Below are 19,201 nucleotides of genomic sequence, written 5' to 3'. Positions count from 1 at the left end.
TTGCTTTATTACCATTCTCACTTAAAGCAACTTCAATCCAGCTTTGAGAAGGCTCAAGCCTAAACTTGCTTTCTATCATCTTTTCCAGTGACCTTTGCTCCATTCCCTGCCCTCATCTTGTCTTATTAGCAGCTTTTAAAGTTGATCAAACCCTCCTACTTGAAACACTCTGTTTTGCTTCTAGGACACTATTGATTCTCTTCCTGTGTCTCAATATTTCTTTATATGTCTTGTTTATTTATTTCTGCATTTAACCATCTCTCATTTCTATGATTTTTGAAAAGCTTCGATGGCCCCAGCTTAGTCCTTGGAAATGTTTTGTTCTGTACTTTTTCTCCTGGTGATCTCTTCAAATGTCATGGATATTAAGTCCTGTACACTGAAGATTCTAAAGCTTACATCTCCAGCCAGGACTACTCTCTTGAAACTCAGATATCCAGTTACCAATGATGTGTCACTTAAATGTCAGATTGACCTGGCAGACCATAATATTTGTTATTTTAAGGTTGCCTTTCCAGTAATGTGATTATATTTACTCTATTCTGATGAGGTCAGGTTCAGCTATGAGATTTACTTTGGTCTACAACATGTGGATGCAACTGGCATAATAAATTTCTGAGATGTATCTTAGTCCAATTTCAGTTGCAATAACAATGATCAAGGCTGAGTTTCTCATAAACAAAGAGATTATTACTTACTTCAAAAGTCTGGAGGTACAAGAGCATGGCACCAAGAACTGGGTGTGTGGTGGTAAATGCCTATATTCCCAAGACCCAGGGGGCTGAGGTAGGAAGGTTATGATTGACATATGTTTGAGACTAGCTTGACTTGCCTAGCAAGTACCAGGCCAGCAAAAGCTACATAGTGAGATCTTGAAAAACAAAAAAGAAAGTAAGGCAAGCAGAAAGGAAGGAAGGTGAGGGGATCTCTGCAGGTCCAGGCAGGGAAGAAAATCTGAGAAGAGATGAGGATGAAAACCCTCATGAAATATATATATATATATATATTTCTCTTGGGTACAAATCAGATCCCTGGAGAAATAAATCAGCATCTTCTGAGGATGATACCTCTACAGTGACCCAATTATACCCATCTCTTAAAGGTTCCACTACTTCTCCACACTGACTTTCTGAAGATCAAGCTTCTATCCCATGATTGTGGGATACTGAAATGATAAACAAACTATAGCAATACCTTAGTAGCCATTACCTGGTTCACTGTCCTCATTCTTTGTTTTATATAAATACCGTTCTAGTTAGGGTTACTATTGCTGTGATGAAACACCATGAACAAAGTAACTTGGGAAGAAAAAGTTTTATTTGGCTTACACTTACACAGCACTGTTAATCATTGAAGGAAGTCAGGACAGGAACTGAAATAGGGAAAGAACCTAGAGGCAATAGCTGATGCAGAGGCCATGGAGGGGAGCTGCTTACTGTCTTGCTTCCCATGGCTTGCTTGGCCCATCTTCTTATAGAACTCAGGACCAGCAGCCCAGGGATGGCACCACCCACCATGGGCTGAGCCCTCCTCACTGATCACTAAACAAGAAAATGCCTTACAGCTGGGTCTCAATGAGGCATTTCCTTAACTGAGGCTCCTTCCTCTGATGACTCTAACTTGTGTCAAGTTGACACACAAAACCAGGCAGTTTTGAGACGGAGCAGTGAGAATGAATATACATACTAAATCAAATGAATAAAATTTAAATATATGTAACATATTATTAATTAATTTTAAATATGTGGAAAGTGATATGCAATAGAAAAAAATAGAACAAGATAAAGAGGAAGGGGTTAGGTGGAGGTTGCAAGGTTAGTCAGCATTGACCTTAGTGAGGAAGAAAACACTTTGGTAAGGAACTAAGAACTAAAGAACTTTTGCCCTATAACCATTGTTTGCAAACCTCTACCCCAAGACAACCTCCACGAATGCAGACAGGTCCCTAAATGCCTAATTCAAAATACCAGGCTCTGTTGTTTGTTGCAACCAATATGAGGCAACCTGATATGAGGCTCCTGATCTTTACTTCTTTTAGCATTTCCTGAAAAGGACTTCTATTTGTGAATGTGCATCTCTCATAACTCAAAAGCATTTTTGTTCCTCTGGGATTTGAAAGTCTTGCTTTTGTTCATCAGATAGTGGTAAAATGTCTACTTATCCCTTTACACTGTGATAGCATCAAGAGTGAAGATTGAAGCCCCTGCCCTTCCCAAAGCCAAAGTTAACTCAAAGGCTTTAAGTGTCAAGAAACCCCTGCTGAAAAGGTATCTACAGCCACAAAAAGATCTTCACATCACCTCCCTTCCCATGGCCCAGAGGCAGCACAAGTACCTATGTACACACATGGAAAAGTACACACATACACACACACATTATATATGGTAAGGAACTGAGAACGAAAGAACTTTTGCCCTATAACCACTAATATAATATAATATAATATAATATAATATAATATAATATAATATAATATAATATAATATAATATAATATAAATTACATACACACAAAACACAAAAAAGCAGAGTGATATGAAGGTTTAATCACAGACACAGAAAACAATAATACTTAAATTTGGCAAGGTTTAAATCTCTAATTCTGAATCCTGCCTCAACTTATAATGATTATCCACCCAAGTGGCTAACTACAAAGTGAATGAAGTGTGTCTCAAGTGTGTATGTACTTTTGCCTAACATGTGCTACTGTTTTGAGTGACAGCATAATTCACTTAAAATCATTACTGAATTCAAAGTCACACTAAGTAATTATTAGTATTAAATCAACAAGCACCAATGTCACAACTATTATAATAAATGATTCTATGTAAAAATTCAGCATCAAAAGAGAAGTGTGGCCAGCACAGTACTAGGAGGTTTGAGGCAGGAAGATTCCCAAGTGAGGCCAGCCTCATCTACCCATCCAGATCTCATCTCAAAACAAAAGTGTATAAAAAAAAATGCTATGGATTCTAGAGTTAGTCATTTGAATTCTGTCATCATTTAGGTGAGTGACAAGAAAAAACTTTGAATCTATTTCTTTCTGTAAGCTGCAATAAAAAAAATTCAATCTTGGATGGCTTTCACAATTAAGAGAAACAGTGCATATTTGGTGCTCAGCCATGTATTGTAAAGAGCTGAGGTCAAATCACACCTAAGAACTGGTACTTTTTCTTCGGGCATGACTGCTGTGGGATGTTCTGTATGTCAAATGTGTTGCTGATTAATCAATAATTAAAACACTGATTGGCCATTGGCTAGGCAGGAAGTGTAGGCGGGACAAGGAGGAGAATAAAGCTGGGAAGTGGAAGGCTGAGTCAGAGAGACACTGCCAGCCGCCACGATGAGAAACAGCATGTGAAGATGCCGGTAAGCCACGAGCCACGTGGCAAGGTATAGATTTATAAAAATGGATTAATTTAATCTGAAAGAACAGTTAGCAAGAAGCCTGCCATGGCCATACAGTTTGAAACCAATACAAGTCTCTGTGTTTACTTGGTCGGGTCTGACGGCTGTGGGACTGGCAGGTGAGAGAGATTTGCCCTGACTGTGGGCCAGGCAGGAAAACTCTACCTACACATGACTGCTACCAAATGGTTTTTTTCTAAATTGTAGGGAAAACAAGAGAAATTGTTGCAATGAACCAACCAGATCAGACATACCAAAGAGGGGGCAGAGAACTTCTCAAGTACTGTCTTTTCTTTGTATGTGACATATATGTGATAGGAAAGACCCTTACTTTGATTTACTACATCCGTTAACAACAAAAAGCAAACAGATGTGAAGTTCAGTGTGGCCGTTTTTAGTTTCAGATCCTAAAATTACCGTGGCTGAACAAGTACACGGAAAACACTTAACACTGACTTCGCCCAACAAGGCTCTCTCTACGTTTTACTCATCCAGTTACATCCTTTAAAAAAAAAAAAAAAATCAAACTTTAATACTGTTTCTTTCTTTCTTTCTTTTTTTTTTTTTTTTTTTGGTTTTTCGAGACAGGGTTTCTCTGTGTAGCTTTGGCTATCCTGGAACTCACTCTGTAGTCCAGGCTGGCCTCGAACTCACAGAGATCCACCTGCCTCTGCCTCCCGAGTGCTGGGATTAAAGGCGTGCGCCACCACCGCCCGGCTGTTTCTTTCTTTTATAATGGCAGCGTGATAGACTATAGAGAAGCCAGAAACAATGTCCTTCGGCACTTTCCGCCAAGGTTGGCGACCACTCCCAAACGCCTGCATTCCGCCCGCAGGGCGCAAGCAGGGAACACGATGGTTGCGCGGCTGCTCTTCTGCGGCTGCGCCATACGTCATCACCGGCGCGACGCGCGCGGGGGCGGGGCGGGGCGGGCGGGGCGGGGCGAGTCCGAAGCGGCGTCCTCGCGCGCCCTCTCATGGCCCGCCGGTTTCCGGAGCGCCGCGCCGTCGCTTGGCTCCCTCTCCCGGAATCCGGCGCTGCGCGTGCGCCAACTTCCTGCCGCTGGGTCGGCCCCGCAGGGGCGGCGGCCACGACACCGGCGGCGCACGCGATCCCGGCCTTCCCCCAGCTCGGCTGGTCCTGAGGTCGCCCACCCGGCCGCCATGGCTGAGAAGGACTTCGCGGGGGAGCCGAGGCCTGCCTCTGTGGTGGCCTCCAAAGCAGGACTTGAGGACCTGGCCTCGCCTGGGACCTCGGAGTCCAGGGACTACGACCGCACCTGCGTGTTCTGCCGCGTGGCGGCGGGCCAGGAGCCCGACACTCAACTCTTGCACTGCGAGGTGGGCGGCGACAGGCCGGGGTGGGTGGGGACCCGAGCGCCCTGCCTTGCCCGCTGAACCCTGGCCCTGGGTGGACCAGACTTCTCTCTGGGACCCCAGACGTCAGCCGCGGGCCCCTTGGCTGCTCGGTCGGGGAGAGACGGTAGCGGTAAGAGCCCAGGCACCCTCGCCCTCCCTCCGCATGCGGTGTGCAACACCACTGCACTTCAGGGCCCTGGCTTTTGTCCTAGGGAGTCTTCCTCTTCTCTCGACAGTCGTTTTTTTTTTTTTTTTTCTTTTTTGTTTTTTGTTTTTCGAGACAGGGTTTCTCTGTGTAGCTTTGCGCCTTTCCTGGAACTCGCTTTGGAGACCAGGCTGACCTCGAACTCACAGAGATCCGCCTGCCTCTGCCTCCCGAGTGCTGGGATTAAAGGTGTGCGCCACCACCGCCCGGCGACAGTCGTTTTTAAATTCTGCATACTTCTGCTAGCGGGAGAGAGGAAGACAGCTGGCAGAAAAAATAAGATCATGGACGTGGTGAAGAAGTGTGAGGTTTGGTTGAAAATAGGCTGGCGTGGGGTTTCCGGGACCGGATCGGAAGTCAGAACTGTTACTTGATCAGCTCATGGCTTGTAAGTGGCTACACCACTGAAGAAAATGTCTCTTTCCTCTCCCATCACCCATGAGTCAGGTTCAGTCCTGTGCAGATCAAGGGCAGATAATCCGCAGCTGCTGCGAGTTCTAGAGTCCCACGGCCTTGCCATGCCTGGAAATCATTATTCCGTAAAACTCCCCCTTTCCTCTGGCTCTAACTTTTTTTTTTTTTTTTTTAAATCCCATCATCCCGAATAAAGAGTTAATCAGTCCTTTTAGAGGGATTAATCATCTTGCACTTAAAATTCTCAGTGCACATATATTTGTTGTAAACATCTGAACCGATTGGACATATATAAGGTGTGGTATACTTACATAATTAAGTATAGAGTAAATTATTTGAGTTGGAATAATCAGAGTTACCAGCATTATGAAGAATTTGCTTGGGAAACCTTCCCAACAAAAGACAGAGAAAATTTCCCAATTCACAGATCTCTGTATGCTTTTCTTACTGTATTTTTCAGAATTCATTTAAGCAAAGAGTATTACCACATATTCTTAGCGGAGAGCATACCAGTTCCGTTCCAAAGACAGTGTCTTACTCTTTGTGTATGAAACACAGGTGTACATGTAATATACATAAATATCATGGATGGCGTTCGTATCTCATGATATTGACTTGCATTATCTTTAAGGGCTCTTAGGAACAGCTGGGCAGTTGTGGCACAAGCCTTTATATATACAGAGTGAGATCAAGTACAGCCAAGGCTACACAGAGAAAAAGGGGGCGGGGCTCTTAGAAATGGGAAATGGAAAAAAACGAGAAACCCTAGATTAAATTTCGCCATGTTTGCACCCATGCTTAGCAAATATCTCCGTGCTGATTTAACTCCTCTTTGGTTAATCATAATTGTCTTGACACCTTAGATAGCATGGTACTAAGAGGGTCTTTCATTTGTGCTTCCTTGTTTTATACATCAAGGTACAATTACTGGGAAGAAATTATTGTAGCTATTTTAAGCCAAATAGCCCATGGTGTGGTGGTTTTATCTTAACCTTTTCTAAAATATTCCATTGATAGCCGTGCTTATCTGCCACTTAGGCTGAAATAAAATGGATCACAATGTAGTTTTTGTGCTTGTTATCTTAGATGACTAAGATTAATAGTATAGGTATGAGGCTCTCATGACATTGAATTCTAATTTCTAGAATGGAGAATGGGTGGGTAACAGTGTATCCAGGGAATTTTGCTGAGAAATACTGTTTATTGATTTAACTTTTAATTTTTACTGAAGAAAGCTTACAGTAGAGATGGGAAAATGTATAGTGAAATTTAAAGCCAAAATTTCTTTTTTTCTTTTTGGTTTTTCAAGACAAGGTTTCTCTGTGTAGCTCTGGCTGTCCTAGAACTCTCTCTGTAGACCAGGCTGGCCTGGAACTCAAAGAGATCCACCTGCCTCTGCCTCCCAAGCGCTGGGATTAAAGGCATGCACCACCACTGGCTAAAACTGAGATTTCTGGTAAAGAAGTTTTAATGAGTTTTACTTATAACTGTTCCTTGAAATTGACTTAATATAATTGATAACTCATGACAGAAGCTAAATCTTGTTTTTTGTGAATTTAAGTAAGGCACAGTCATAAAATTGCTCATTAGGCATAAATTGTAACATTAATGCCATTTTCCTTTCGTAGATTTATAGTGCTTAAGTCACAACAGAGCAGAATATGTTGAGACTTTTTTTAAATTTACTAACAAATATGCCTTCCTCTTTAGAATGAAGACCTAGTTTGCTTCGAAGATATCAAACCAGCGGCACTTCATCATTATCTTGTGGTGCCAAAGAAGCATATTAGAAATTGCAAGGAACTAAACCGAGATCAAGTAGAAATGGGTAAGATGATAACAGTATGCTTCGTGGCTATATCACATTGAATTGTCTTTAAATATGGCAATGACAGTTAATAAGAAAAAAGTCTAGTAAAATTATCAAGAAGAAACTAAGAACTTTTCAAACATTCCTTTTTTTGTTTGTTTGTTTGTTTTTTGTTATTGAGACAGAGTTTCTCTTTGTAACAGCTCTGGCTGTCCTGGAACTGGCTCTATAGACTAGGCTGGCTTTGAACTCACAGAGATCCACCTGTCTGCTTCCCAAGTGCTGGGATTAAAGGCATGCACTATCATCGCCCTGTGAAACATTCTATTAAAAAAAATAGAAATAAAAAATAACTATAATCTCCATGTAATTGTTACACCGACTTTAATGATTAACTTGTGGCCATGCTAGATTTGAAGCAAAGTTCAGGTATGGTAATGTTTAATTGTTAAAAATCTTTAAGAGATAATGAATGGTACTTTATATTTTGAGGCTGGCTCTCAGTATGTGGCTCTAGCTGGTGTAGAGTCCACAGAGACCCACTTGCTTCTGCCTCAAGAGTTCCGGGATTAAAGGTGTATGTGTGCCACCATGCCTGGCTTTACTTTATGCTTTTTTAAATGATAATTTTCTTGACTTTGAAATTGGAAGGTGCAATGAAAAATTCTAAACAAGTTCTGATATATTATGTATATAAGCTTACTTTGCCTGACAATTACAGATGCAGATAACCTAGCACTAGAGTCGAGTTTATCAGGTTTTGGGTTTGAACTTTTGACTTCTGAAAAGGAGATTTGAGTTTTGTTTCTTCCAGAATTATTCTGTATTTCCTACTCAATGCCTTCTTTAACCTTTTCTGATCTCTTTTCCTAAAACTTTTTTTCAGTTTATTTCAAGTCTTCTTAGTAGCCTTTCTAACTAACCCTGGTCTGGGATTAGTATTGTATGGTAGCCGACAACATAGCTACATTAGGCCAGACCTTCTAGAGGTGAATAAGAAAACTTTTAGATAGAAATCCTGATGTAGTATTATTGTACATGAGCATGTAGATGACTGAATTACCAGTTTTAAATGTGTTTCTAAATACTATGAAATTCTTTAGTTATCTGAAGTTATTTCCATGTGCTTTAGAACATACATATTTATAACCACAAGCTAGCATTTATGCTTATAGAGATACTATTAAGCCTATATTTACCTGACCGATTGATTGTGTATTTGTTACTAAAAGTCTCTATTTCATCCTTTGGCTATTTCTTAGAGAGCATGTAACCTCTTAGGAAGTTTAATCTTCAAGGCAGAGGTAACATTATGGAAAATAGAGGCTGCTGTAATTATTAGTAATAATTAGTAGTTATAAACTATTTATAGCTGATGCATATCAAATGTTATAAATATTGAAGCTGATAGGATTGGAATTTCATTATATTGTTCCCTTTCTCTGCTTTTGTTTGGATATTTTCATATCAAAGTCTTATTTGATATTTTTATATCAAAGTTGTTGAACTTAACTTTTATGTAAACTATAAACTGAGAGAAGTAACATAGATGTGGAAGGACATGGTAACAGTGCCAGATCCAGCCATTGCAATTGACATTTGCAGAGTGCATGCTTTTTAAGACATGTGCACCGAAGTAGGTTGTATTCTTAGCATCAAAGCTCGTAGCACTTAATGTATTCGAAATCTTATAAAATATATTATCTGAAGGCGATGGAATTAAATTAGATATTTGGCACAGCAGTAAATATTTTTAAGTTGAACAGACTTCTAAATAGTTATTAAATAAATATGTCAAAGAAGAATTTTTTAAATTTATTTTTATTTTTATGTGCATTGATATTTTACCTGCATGTGTGTCTTTGTGAGGGTGTTGGATCCCTTGGAACTGGAGTTACAGACAGTTGTGTTCTGCCGTGTGAGTGCTGGGAATTAAAACTGAGTCCTCTGGATGAGAAGCCAGTGCTCCTAACCTCTGAGCCATCTCTCCTGCCCTCAAAGAAGAATTTTTAAATAAAATAACACTTTTCTAAATAATTCTAAAATAAAGAAAATGCTGAGTTTATAAATAAATAAAAACACAATATAATAAAATTTGTGGAATATAGCTAAAGTACCTACAGGGAAATTTGTGGCTTTCAATGCTAATATTAAAAATAAGCATTTTGGGGGTTGGGGATTTAGCTCAGTGGTAGAGCACTTGCCTAGCGAACGCAAGGCCCTGGGTTCGATCCTCAGCTCCAAAAAAAAAAAGCATTTTGTTTTTTAAATAATTTATTTATTTTTATTTTATGTGCTTTGGCATTTTGCCTTCATGTTTGTCTGTGAGGGTGTTAGATCTTGGAGTTACAGACAGTTGTGAGCTGTCATGTGGGTGCTGGGAATTAAGCCTGGGTCCTCTGGAAAGAGCAGTCAGTGCTCTTTAAACACTGAGCCATCTCTCAAGCCCTAGAAAATAAGTTTTAAGGAGCTGGAGAGGTAGCTCAGTAGTTAAGAGTGCTTCTTGCTCTTCCAGAGTGCTCAATTTGTTCCTAGCATCCATGTTGGGTTGCTCACAATTGCCTGCAACTCCAGCTCCAGGGGATCTGACATTCTCTGTGGGCACCTTCACACATGCAGCATATACACACAGGCATACACACATAAACAAAAATAAACCTTTTTTTTTTTTTAAAAAAGAGAAGAAAGTGAGTTTCAAAATCATCAAATTAAGTGTCTACCAGAGAAAAGGGTGCTGTGGATATCACTCTGTGTAAATAAAATGCTGATTGGCCAGTAGCCAGGCAGGAAGTATAGGCGGGACAAGCAGAGAGGAGAAGGCTGGGAAGTGGAAGGCTGAGGCAGGGAGACGCTGCCAGCTGCCGCCAAGAGAAGATGTTAAGACACCAATAAGCCACGAGCCACGTGGCAGCTTATAGATTAATAGAAATGGGTTGATTTAAGATAGAAGAACTAGTTAGCAAGAAGCCTGCCACGGCCATACAGTTTGTAAGTAATATAAGTCTCCGTGTGTTTACTTGGTTGGGTTTGAGCAGCTGTGGGACTGGCGGGTGAGAGAGATTTGTCCTGACTGTGGGCCAGGCAGGACTGGAGAAAACTCTAGCTACAAAAGGAAGCTGAAGAGATGGCTCAGAGGTTAAGAACACTTTCTGCTCTTCTAGAGGACCTGGGTTTGGTTCCCAGCACCTACATGGCAGCTTACAACTATCTATAACTCTAGTTCCAGGGGATCTGACACCTATTCTGACCTCTGTGGACTGTCAAATGGTGCACAGACATACACATACAATAAAAAATAAAAGTAATTAATTAAAAAATATCAGAAAGAGACAAGCAAAGACAAAATAAATACCCAAAAGGAAGTAAAGTTTTAGTGAGCTTACTGTATCCCATAATATAATATAGTTTCTTTCTTGTCTTACAGTTGAGAGCATGGTAGCTGTTGGAAAAGCCATTCTTGAGAGAAATAATTTCACCGACCTTACAGATGTGAGGTAAGTATGCTTTGCATAGAAACCAACATTAGTTATTAATTTTTATGACATTTGTTTTCCATGAAATAGGAAGTAACAGTGGTAGCGTTTATACTTCAGATGCAGTATTCCTGGAAGTGAAAATGTTGTTCATTGAAGTATAAACTTAATAAACCTTCTGTTTATGCCTCAATATATTCTGAAAACCTTGACTTGTACTTTGGACAGACAAATGTATCTCAACAATAAGTAGGTAAAATAGAAGTCCCCTTTTTGTTCTATATCTTAATTCCTTTAAAATTGGGTAATGTGAATTTACTTATGCAAACTTTCATGGTTTAAAAATTCATTGTTGGCCTGTGTGGTGGTGGTGCATGCCTTTAATCCCTTTAATGCACTCAGGAGGCATAGGCAGGTGGTTTACAGAGCAAGTTCTAGGACATCTAGGGCTCCATAGAGAAACGCTGTCTTGAAAACCAAAAGAACGAAACAAAACAATAAGGAGATGGTTCTGTGAGTAACAGCGCTTGCAGTACAACCCTAAGGACCCAGGGTTGAGTCTCAAAATTCGAGTAGAAACCCAGCATGGCTGTAAGCTTACCTGTAGTTCCAACAGGTTAGGAGCAGAGACAGGAGGATTTCTGGGGCTTGCTGGCTGCCAGTCTATCTTCAAGACTCAGAAAAAAAGTCCTGTCTCAAGACAGATGATAGACCAGGACACCCAGTGTCATTTTCTGGAGATGCTTGAGTACACATACCGGCCACACATGCACACACATACACAACATTATTAGGCTTCTAGCATGAAATTAACTTGAATTCACTGCTTACTGAACTGAACTCTAGCATTTAACAAAGTTTGAGCAAACACCCATAATATTTAACTGATTTTTAAGAGTTTAAATGTTTTCTATTTAAAAGAATAATCTTATAAATGTTTTATAAGGCAAGAAATTATTGAATTATTAACAAATAGTCTAAATTCTTTTAGTATTTAACAAACTTATCTGATGACAAGAAGCTTTTTTTTTTTGGTGATGATCAGATTGCTCTTACTACAGAAATGTTGGTAACTGTTTATTTTGTTCGAGGCAAAAGCCTGCCATCTACTGGCTATGTCTTAAAGTAAAGGTCCATTACCTGAATGTCTAGTACATTTGCTTTGAGATTCATTACAGGAGCATATCTTTGCAGAAGTAAGCTTATGGTAAGTACCGAAGTGACTGGTGATAATGCAACTTCCACTTTCTAGAGGATGTGTGAGGCTTTCTTTGATAAATGGTGTGTATTGTCTATGAACTTCAACACGAGGGACTTGGGGAATACTCAAGAGTATAACGAAAACAAAAACAATCCGTGAATGGTAATTTGCTCACCTTTGGATAGTTTAATCTTATGTGATTTACAAGTAATTTAAAACTCCTCGAAAGTGATTTGTCAATAACCTCTTCTGTTTCAGAATGGGTTTCCATGTGCCACCATTCTGTTCCATTTCTCATCTGCACCTTCATGTCATAGCACCAGTGAAACAGTTTGGCTTCTTATCAAAATTGGTTTACAAACCAAACTCTTACTGGTTTGTCACAGTAAGTAATACAGTCAAATATTGTTATACCAGCAGCATACCAACGTATTTAAAGTGGTTGTACCTTTTTTTTTCTTTCTTGATAGCACTGACTAGACACACAGAGTTCTGTTTGGCTTGAACACTTGGAACAAACGGACATATCCAAAAATGTATACACTTATTTATTTATTTTGCATTGATGAATGTTGAACCAGGGTGGTCTTACGCTAGTAGGCAGGATTTTCTTCTGTTGATATATCTCAAACCCCCTACACCCCAATTTTGAGACAGAGTTTTGTGTGACATCCAGATGGGCCTTGAAATTGGAATCCTCCTACCACAGTCTTCTAAGGATCTGGGATTGCAAGCTCATGCTACAATTCCCACTTCCAAATAGTATTTTTAATTTGAGGGAATTTTCTGGGCAATCTAATTCTATAAGATGAGAAACAGGAAATATATAGAAAAACAGAGCTTTAAGAATTCAGATCTGGATATAAATGCAGGCTTTTCTCACTTGAAAGATCATGTACAGATTTTTTTTTTTAAAGCTCATATTCTTTTTGCTCTGTGGTACTGGGGGACTGAGTGCAGTTCAGTATTTTCATATTTCCTCTGCTGGTACATACACGCAGTCTTCGTCCTATCACATCCCTACCATAGTGGTCTGCTTATTGTCATCAGAGAACCAACACTGACACATCATCACTATCCAAAGTCCTTAGCTTACTTTAGGTTCCACTCTTACTGCTGTGTTTCCTATAGGTTTTGACAAATGTATGACATGTATCCATAATTGTAGGTTCACACACAATAGTTTTACTTCCTTAAAAATCCTCTTTGCTTTGTGTCTTAGTTAGGGTTTTATTGCTGTGAAGAGACACCATGACCACAGCAACTATTATCAAGGAAAACATTTAATTGTTGGGGGCTTACAATTCAGAGGTCCATTGTCATCATGGTGGGAAGTATGGCAGTGTGCAGGCAGACATGGTACAGGAGGGGTAGCTGGGAGTTCTACATCTGGATCTGCAGACAGCAGGGAGGTACAGTGAGCCACTAGACCTGCCTTGAGCTTTTGAAACCCCCACCCAGTGACACACTTCCTCCAACAAGGCCACGCACCTCCAATAATGTCACTCCCTATGAGTCTATGGGGGCCATTTTCATTCAGGCCACCACACTTTGCCTCTCCATTTTATCCTTCCTTCTGTTCCTTAGCTACCACCGATCTTTTTAATGTCTCCAAAATTTTTCCTCTTTTAGAATTTATTTCCTTCCTTCCTTCCTTCCTTCCTTCCTTCCTTCCTTCCTCTCTCTCTCTCTCTCTCTCTCTCTCTCTCTCTCTCTCTCTCTCTCTCTCTCTCTCTCTCTTTGTTTTGATTTTTTGAGACAGGGTCTCACTATGTAGCTCTGGCTGTCCTGGAATTTAGACCAGGCTAGCATTGAACTCACAGAGATCTGCATGCTTCTGCCTCCCGAGTGTTGGGATTACAGCGTATGTCACTACACTGAGTTTTCAGAATTGCTTATAATTGGAATCTTACTGGATATAACCTTTTCAGATTGACTTATTTCATTTGGTAATAATATGTACTTGTTTCTTATGTACCTCATTTAAGAAATCTTCAATATTGCATTAATTTTTCTTGTAGAAACTTCTTAATATTTAATTTAGCCTGTTTTTATAGAGTTCTTTTATTATATATTATAAAAGTATTGTATTTTCTTTTTGTAAGTTACTTTTTAAGAATAAAACTTGTAGTTCCTTGCTCTTTGATGTCACAAGGACACAGTTATCTAATAGAGGCAGTAGTAACTAGAAAGAACCATATGTTCATCTTTGTTCTTTTATCTTATTATTGTTATAGGTTGATCATTTGCTTGAAACACTAAGAAAGTAAAAATGCGAACCATGGACAAGTTCCTTAACCTGACTGAGGATGAGCTACAGTTTTTCTCTCTTTGGAGTCTAACTGCAGTCTGAAGGTTTGCTGCTATTCACAGCACTACAACTGAAGAGCCTTACCGTTTTCTTGAATGTCTGTTTTTTCAGATCTGTAATACAGTTGAGTACTGAGTCACTCATTTCTTTGTTTTGATGCTTACCTATGTAAGGTTTTACACTTGAGATACTGTAACTAAACGTTTGTTTAGTACAAATTTTGCTAATCAAGATGCATCCTATATTTTTTAAAGTTCAGGTTTCATTTATTAGTAGTCTTAATTTATGATGAGTAAATTGGCATAGAAAATTGAAACCTTTTTACTGTGAAGGAGAAAAAATTAGAAATCTTATGATAGTTTTATAGTCTTACACATACATTTTCAAATTAAAGAATACCATGCTACCAATATTCTGATTTGATTATAGAAACATTTATGTATGTGTCACTTTTTACTGGTTTCAGACACACACACAACACACACACAACACACACACACACACACTCATATAATATATTAATTTCCGTTAGCTATAGGGAAGATATTCTCTGAGTCTCTCAGTGAGTACCTGAAACCCAGGATAATACCAAACTATAATGTATCCTGTGCTTTTTCTTTATGTGCATACCTTAGACAAATAGTTTATAACAGGCATAGTAAGAGATTAATAACAATACTAATAAAGCAGTTATAAGAAGGTATAATTAAAATACTGCTGATGTTCTTGGTTGTGCTTTGTTGCCATATTAAGTTGAATACAACTACTATGATGCTGTGACAGTTAATCTGATTACTGTAAGTGGGTAATGCATACAGACATTGTGGATGATTCGTATCACAGGTGAGATAGAGTGGAATGGTGTGAAATTTCACTTTTCTGTTCAGAATTGAATACAGTGTAAGATGTATGAATTGTTAATTTCTGGCCCTTTGTCACTTGATATTGTGGGTTAGCCATAGATAACTGAAACTGTAAAAGCCAGGTCATAGACGGTGAAACTTTAGATAAGAGGGAACTACTTTCATGTAATTTTAAATGAATATAGTAACCAGCAACATGGTTATCTTAATAAAATTTATGTGTAATTTTACTTGTCAGGAGATAAGGAAGAAACACAAATTAGTAATGTACGAAAACTGACAGAAACTATTGTCATAAGGTATGCTTTTGTATCAAAGGAAAATGAAAGTAACTAGTGCTTAGACTCAGTCTTATTATGAAAAAAGACTTCATTTGAAAGAAGAAAGAGACATACATAGGGAGTTTATCTTGCTAAAATAGTGCTAATATTATTGGTATATCATTTAGTGAAGAGTGTTTATTGGGAGTTGTCCTTTGGCTGTGTCTACAGACACAGTAGTGACTGAAGGTAGATGAGATGTTGAAAGATGTTTCTGCATTGTTCCAGTGTCTAGTAGTGTTATGTATGCAGCAGGAAAGGAACATGAAGACTAATGCATTGTAGAAATCAGCTAAGATTTCTAGTTTATTGTTTCGGCATGATGTTAAACGATTTTAAATAACCAACCATTTGTTGCAAGCTTGATTACAATATCTGTAGTCAAGTGTTGTCTAGTTTGATTAAAATTCATTAATTCAGCAAATATTTTTTAATATTTAATAAGTGCCAAACATGATTGGTATCCAGAACTAAAGACATGATAAAGGTCATTTGCCAATGCTACGGGGTGAGGCAAAAATAATTCATTAGATTTTAGTGTGTTAAGTGTGGTCATATCCAGAGAAGAGGCCTTGAAACTGAGACCACTACTGAGAATAGGTAGTAGGGAGCCAACACCTAAATTCAAGACTCAGTGTTAGGCAGGCAAATAGTGGTGGAAAGCTGAGAACCTTGACATCTGTTTCCACTGTTAATCTATACAAACGTTTGAGTTTCAGATTATTCACTAAAGGTGGAGAAAGGAATTTGCATGTAGAGGCTACTGGCACCCAAAATTAGATTTTTAGGTTCTACAGCACTGCCTTGTATAATAGCTTTCTGATCATTTACATAGCTAACAATCACAATGTTTTCTATACAGTAGAGCTATGACAAACTTCAGGAAAGGTGCAACCTTTGAATGTTTCACTCTGAACTTGTAAGTGATGTAATTGACCACATGATGATAGTACTTGAAAGGTGGTCAAGGGACTTTTCAAATGCCTTTAGGGACCTTTAAAAATTTAATTAGTAGGTTGATTGCATTTGTATAGGTTTATCTCCTCTCATGGGGGGTGGGGGGCAGAGTGGGTAAAGGTGTTTACTGCCCGATAGTGAAACCCTGAGAACCTGTGTTTGAATTTATGTAAAGGTGGAAAAGAAAAGAAAGGAGCCTCCAGAGTTGTCCTCTGACCTGTACACATGACCTCTGTGGATCTCCCCATCCATTATAAATGCACTGATGATAACAAAATTGAAAAATAAAATCCTTGAAAGAACATTTTTAATGTTTACTTATGAAGATGAATAATCAAATTACAGTTAATATCCACTTAGCCTTTTTGATAGCATTTGGCTCCTTGTTAACTACCCACAACATCAATTCAAAGCCAAGCTAATTAATAATGTGTCTTAGTCACTGTTCTATTGCTATGAAGAGACACCATGACCAAGGCAACTCCTAGAAGAGAAAACATTTAATTGGGGCTTACATACAGTTTCATAGGTTTAGTCTGTTATCAGCATGGTGGCATGCAGGCAGCTCAGGAATAGTAACTGGGAGCTGCATCCTGATCTGTAGACAGAGAGGCACTGGGCCTGCCATGGGTTTTTTGAAACCTCTAAGCCCACTCCCAGTGACACACTTTCTCCAACAAGGTCACATCTATTCCATCAGGGCCACACCTAATCCTTATAATTCTTCTCAAACAGTTCCACTCCCTGGTGACTAAGCATGCAAATATATGAGCCTATGGGGTCCATTCTTATTCAAACCACCACATAACTTGTCTTTAAAATGAGATTATTTATGCATGTGATGCTAATGTGTAATAAAGCTATTATGATAAAGTAACTAGAAGAAAATGAAAATAAAAACGAAGAAGTAATATGTCAAATTTTCTTTCTCTGCACTCTAAGTATTACTAAAATTCAGAATTCAACTCAAAGATGTTTAATAAATTGGTTGACCTGTATAAAAAGTTTTATCATTAGAGATGGAGACACACCTTTTCTCTCATATAAAGAATCAAAGATCAAGAACTATCTTAGTTATTATTCTATTGCTGTGAAGAGACACAATGACCAAAGGAGCTCTTATAAAGGCAAACATTTAACTGGGGGCTTGCTTGCAGTTTTAGAGGGTCAGTCCATGGTCATCATGGCAGGAACCAGACTCGTAGGGTGCTGGAGCAGTAGCTGAGAGCTTTACATCCTGATCTTCAGGTAGCAGGCAGAGAGGGGGATACCCTGAGGCTAGTCTGGGCTATTCCAGTGACATACCTCCAAAAAGGCCACACCTCCTCCAACAAGGCCACACCTCCTAATTTTTCCTAAACAGTACTAACTAGAGACCAAGCATTCAAACATAAGCCTGTGGGGTCTATTCTCATTCAAACCACCACAATAACAGTATTTTATTACTTTATTTTGCAGTCAGATACTTTGGGTTTTAAAATTTCAGTATGTACTAGATACAAGTATGCCAAAGCAGTGAAATGAAGCTGATACTTGCTTTTTCATCTGTTTATACTAAATATAAATACAAAAAAAGATCCTTATTTCAACTTAAATTAACCTAATGAAAATGGCTGAGTTCATCTCTGATTACGAATCAACTCCTCACTGTTTGATTAGCTAGTTAAAACTTCACAAATAAAAATGAAGCTTTGTTCATTAATCATGTATTAATTAAACCACTGCATAAGCTAGATACCATTCAAGTAGTATTGTACTTGGATGTTTCCTATCCTCAATCCATTCTTTTGTTTTCCCTGTCTTTGCCGTTGACAACTGCAGTCTTTCAGTGCTCAAATCAGAAGTGTTGGACTCATTGTAGACTCTTTTACACCTATATCTAACCTAGTACCAGATCTGTTGGCAATATATTCATAATTTGGCCACTTCTTACCAGTGCTGTGATCATGGCCAGGTTATCATTTCTTACCTAGACTATGATAGAAGCTTCCTTCTGGTCTTCCAGCCTTTTTTCTTGTTCACTCTACAGTCTATCCACAGCATATCACACCAACAAACATAATTGTTTGCTTGAATGTTCTCTTATGTCTCCTAGCTCCCAGAGTCTTTGCCCTCAGATTTGTGTAGGTTTGGGTTCCGTGTATTGTCATGATGGGACCTGGACTAAAAGTTGGCTCATTGCTCTCAGTTCCAGTGTCTGTGTTTGCAGACACTCATCCTTTCTCTTTTTGAATATTCCTAGACTCATCACTGGCCTCTATGCCTCCACTGTCTCTCTTTGAGAGTTTTCATCAGAATTTTTACTAAATCAAGTGACTAAATTACTAAGTTGGATTTAGGGGTGTAGTTCAGTGGTAGAATGCTAGTTTAGTGTTACATGAGGTCTTCTGTTCAATATACACACACTCACCAAATTGATCATGTACTTTTCTTGCTCTTCAAGACTTTACTTTTTATCCTCAAGACTATTCGTTAGGCTTTTTAGCTTTATTTTCTGAACTTACATGCCACGTACCAGTCATTTTTACTGTTACAACAAAACCACTTCTTTGAAAATCATTTACCCCTTGAATGCCAAGTTCACACCTGACTTTGAGAGGTCTTCTCTGGTACCTTTCATTCCAAGATGCAACCATACACTTTTGCAGCTCCCATACACAGTATTTTATTTTCCTAGCATAGGCTTTCTATATAGTATAGCCAAGATATGATGGGGGTCCTTCTTGTCATTGGATTTTGACGTCTTTTTGCAGTTGAGGGAGTTACCTTTTTACTTTATCTTTCTATATCTATTACTTTAGTATTTCATGTATGTATCCCTTTGAGTACCTTATGATGCAGATAAAGTTACCGTAACACACTCAAGTTTTACTGAGGAGCCT

General features: G+C 38.8%; 1 protein-coding gene across 1 annotated transcript; it reads left to right on the top strand.

Moving 5' to 3' along the window:
* The first annotated feature begins 4,387 nt into the window (after positions 1-4,387).
* Hint3 (histidine triad nucleotide binding protein 3) lies at positions 4,388-17,232 on the top strand. Its single transcript, XM_052751284.1, has 5 exons — positions 4,388-4,747; positions 7,095-7,212; positions 10,619-10,688; positions 12,127-12,253; positions 14,106-17,232. Exons 1-5 carry the CDS (start codon positions 4,571-4,573, stop codon positions 14,136-14,138), a joined length of 525 nt encoding a protein of 174 aa, XP_052607244.1. The 5' UTR covers positions 4,388-4,570; the 3' UTR covers positions 14,139-17,232.
* Positions 17,233-19,201: the final 1,969 nt, after the last annotated feature.

Source organism: Peromyscus californicus, unplaced genomic scaffold, assembly GCF_007827085.1.
Source record: "Peromyscus californicus insignis strain IS unplaced genomic scaffold, ASM782708v3 Scaffold_22__1_contigs__length_63687245, whole genome shotgun sequence".
In the NCBI taxonomy this organism is placed as follows: domain Eukaryota; kingdom Metazoa; phylum Chordata; class Mammalia; order Rodentia; family Cricetidae; genus Peromyscus; species Peromyscus californicus.
Note: the sequence above shows the minus strand (reverse complement) of the source record. Positions and strands in the feature narration are given on the sequence as shown.

Coding starts and splice junctions, on each gene's coding strand:
- Hint3 (XM_052751284.1), top strand. CDS start 4,571: ATGGCTGAGAAGGACTTCGCGGGGGAGCCGAGGCCTGCCTCTGTGGTG. Junction 7,213..10,618: donor CCGAGATCAAGTAGAAATGG/GTAAGATGATAA, acceptor CTTGTCTTACAG/TTGAGAGCATGGTAGCTGTT. Junction 12,254..14,105: donor ACTCTTACTGGTTTGTCACA/GTAAGTAATACA, acceptor TTATTGTTATAG/GTTGATCATTTGCTTGAAAC.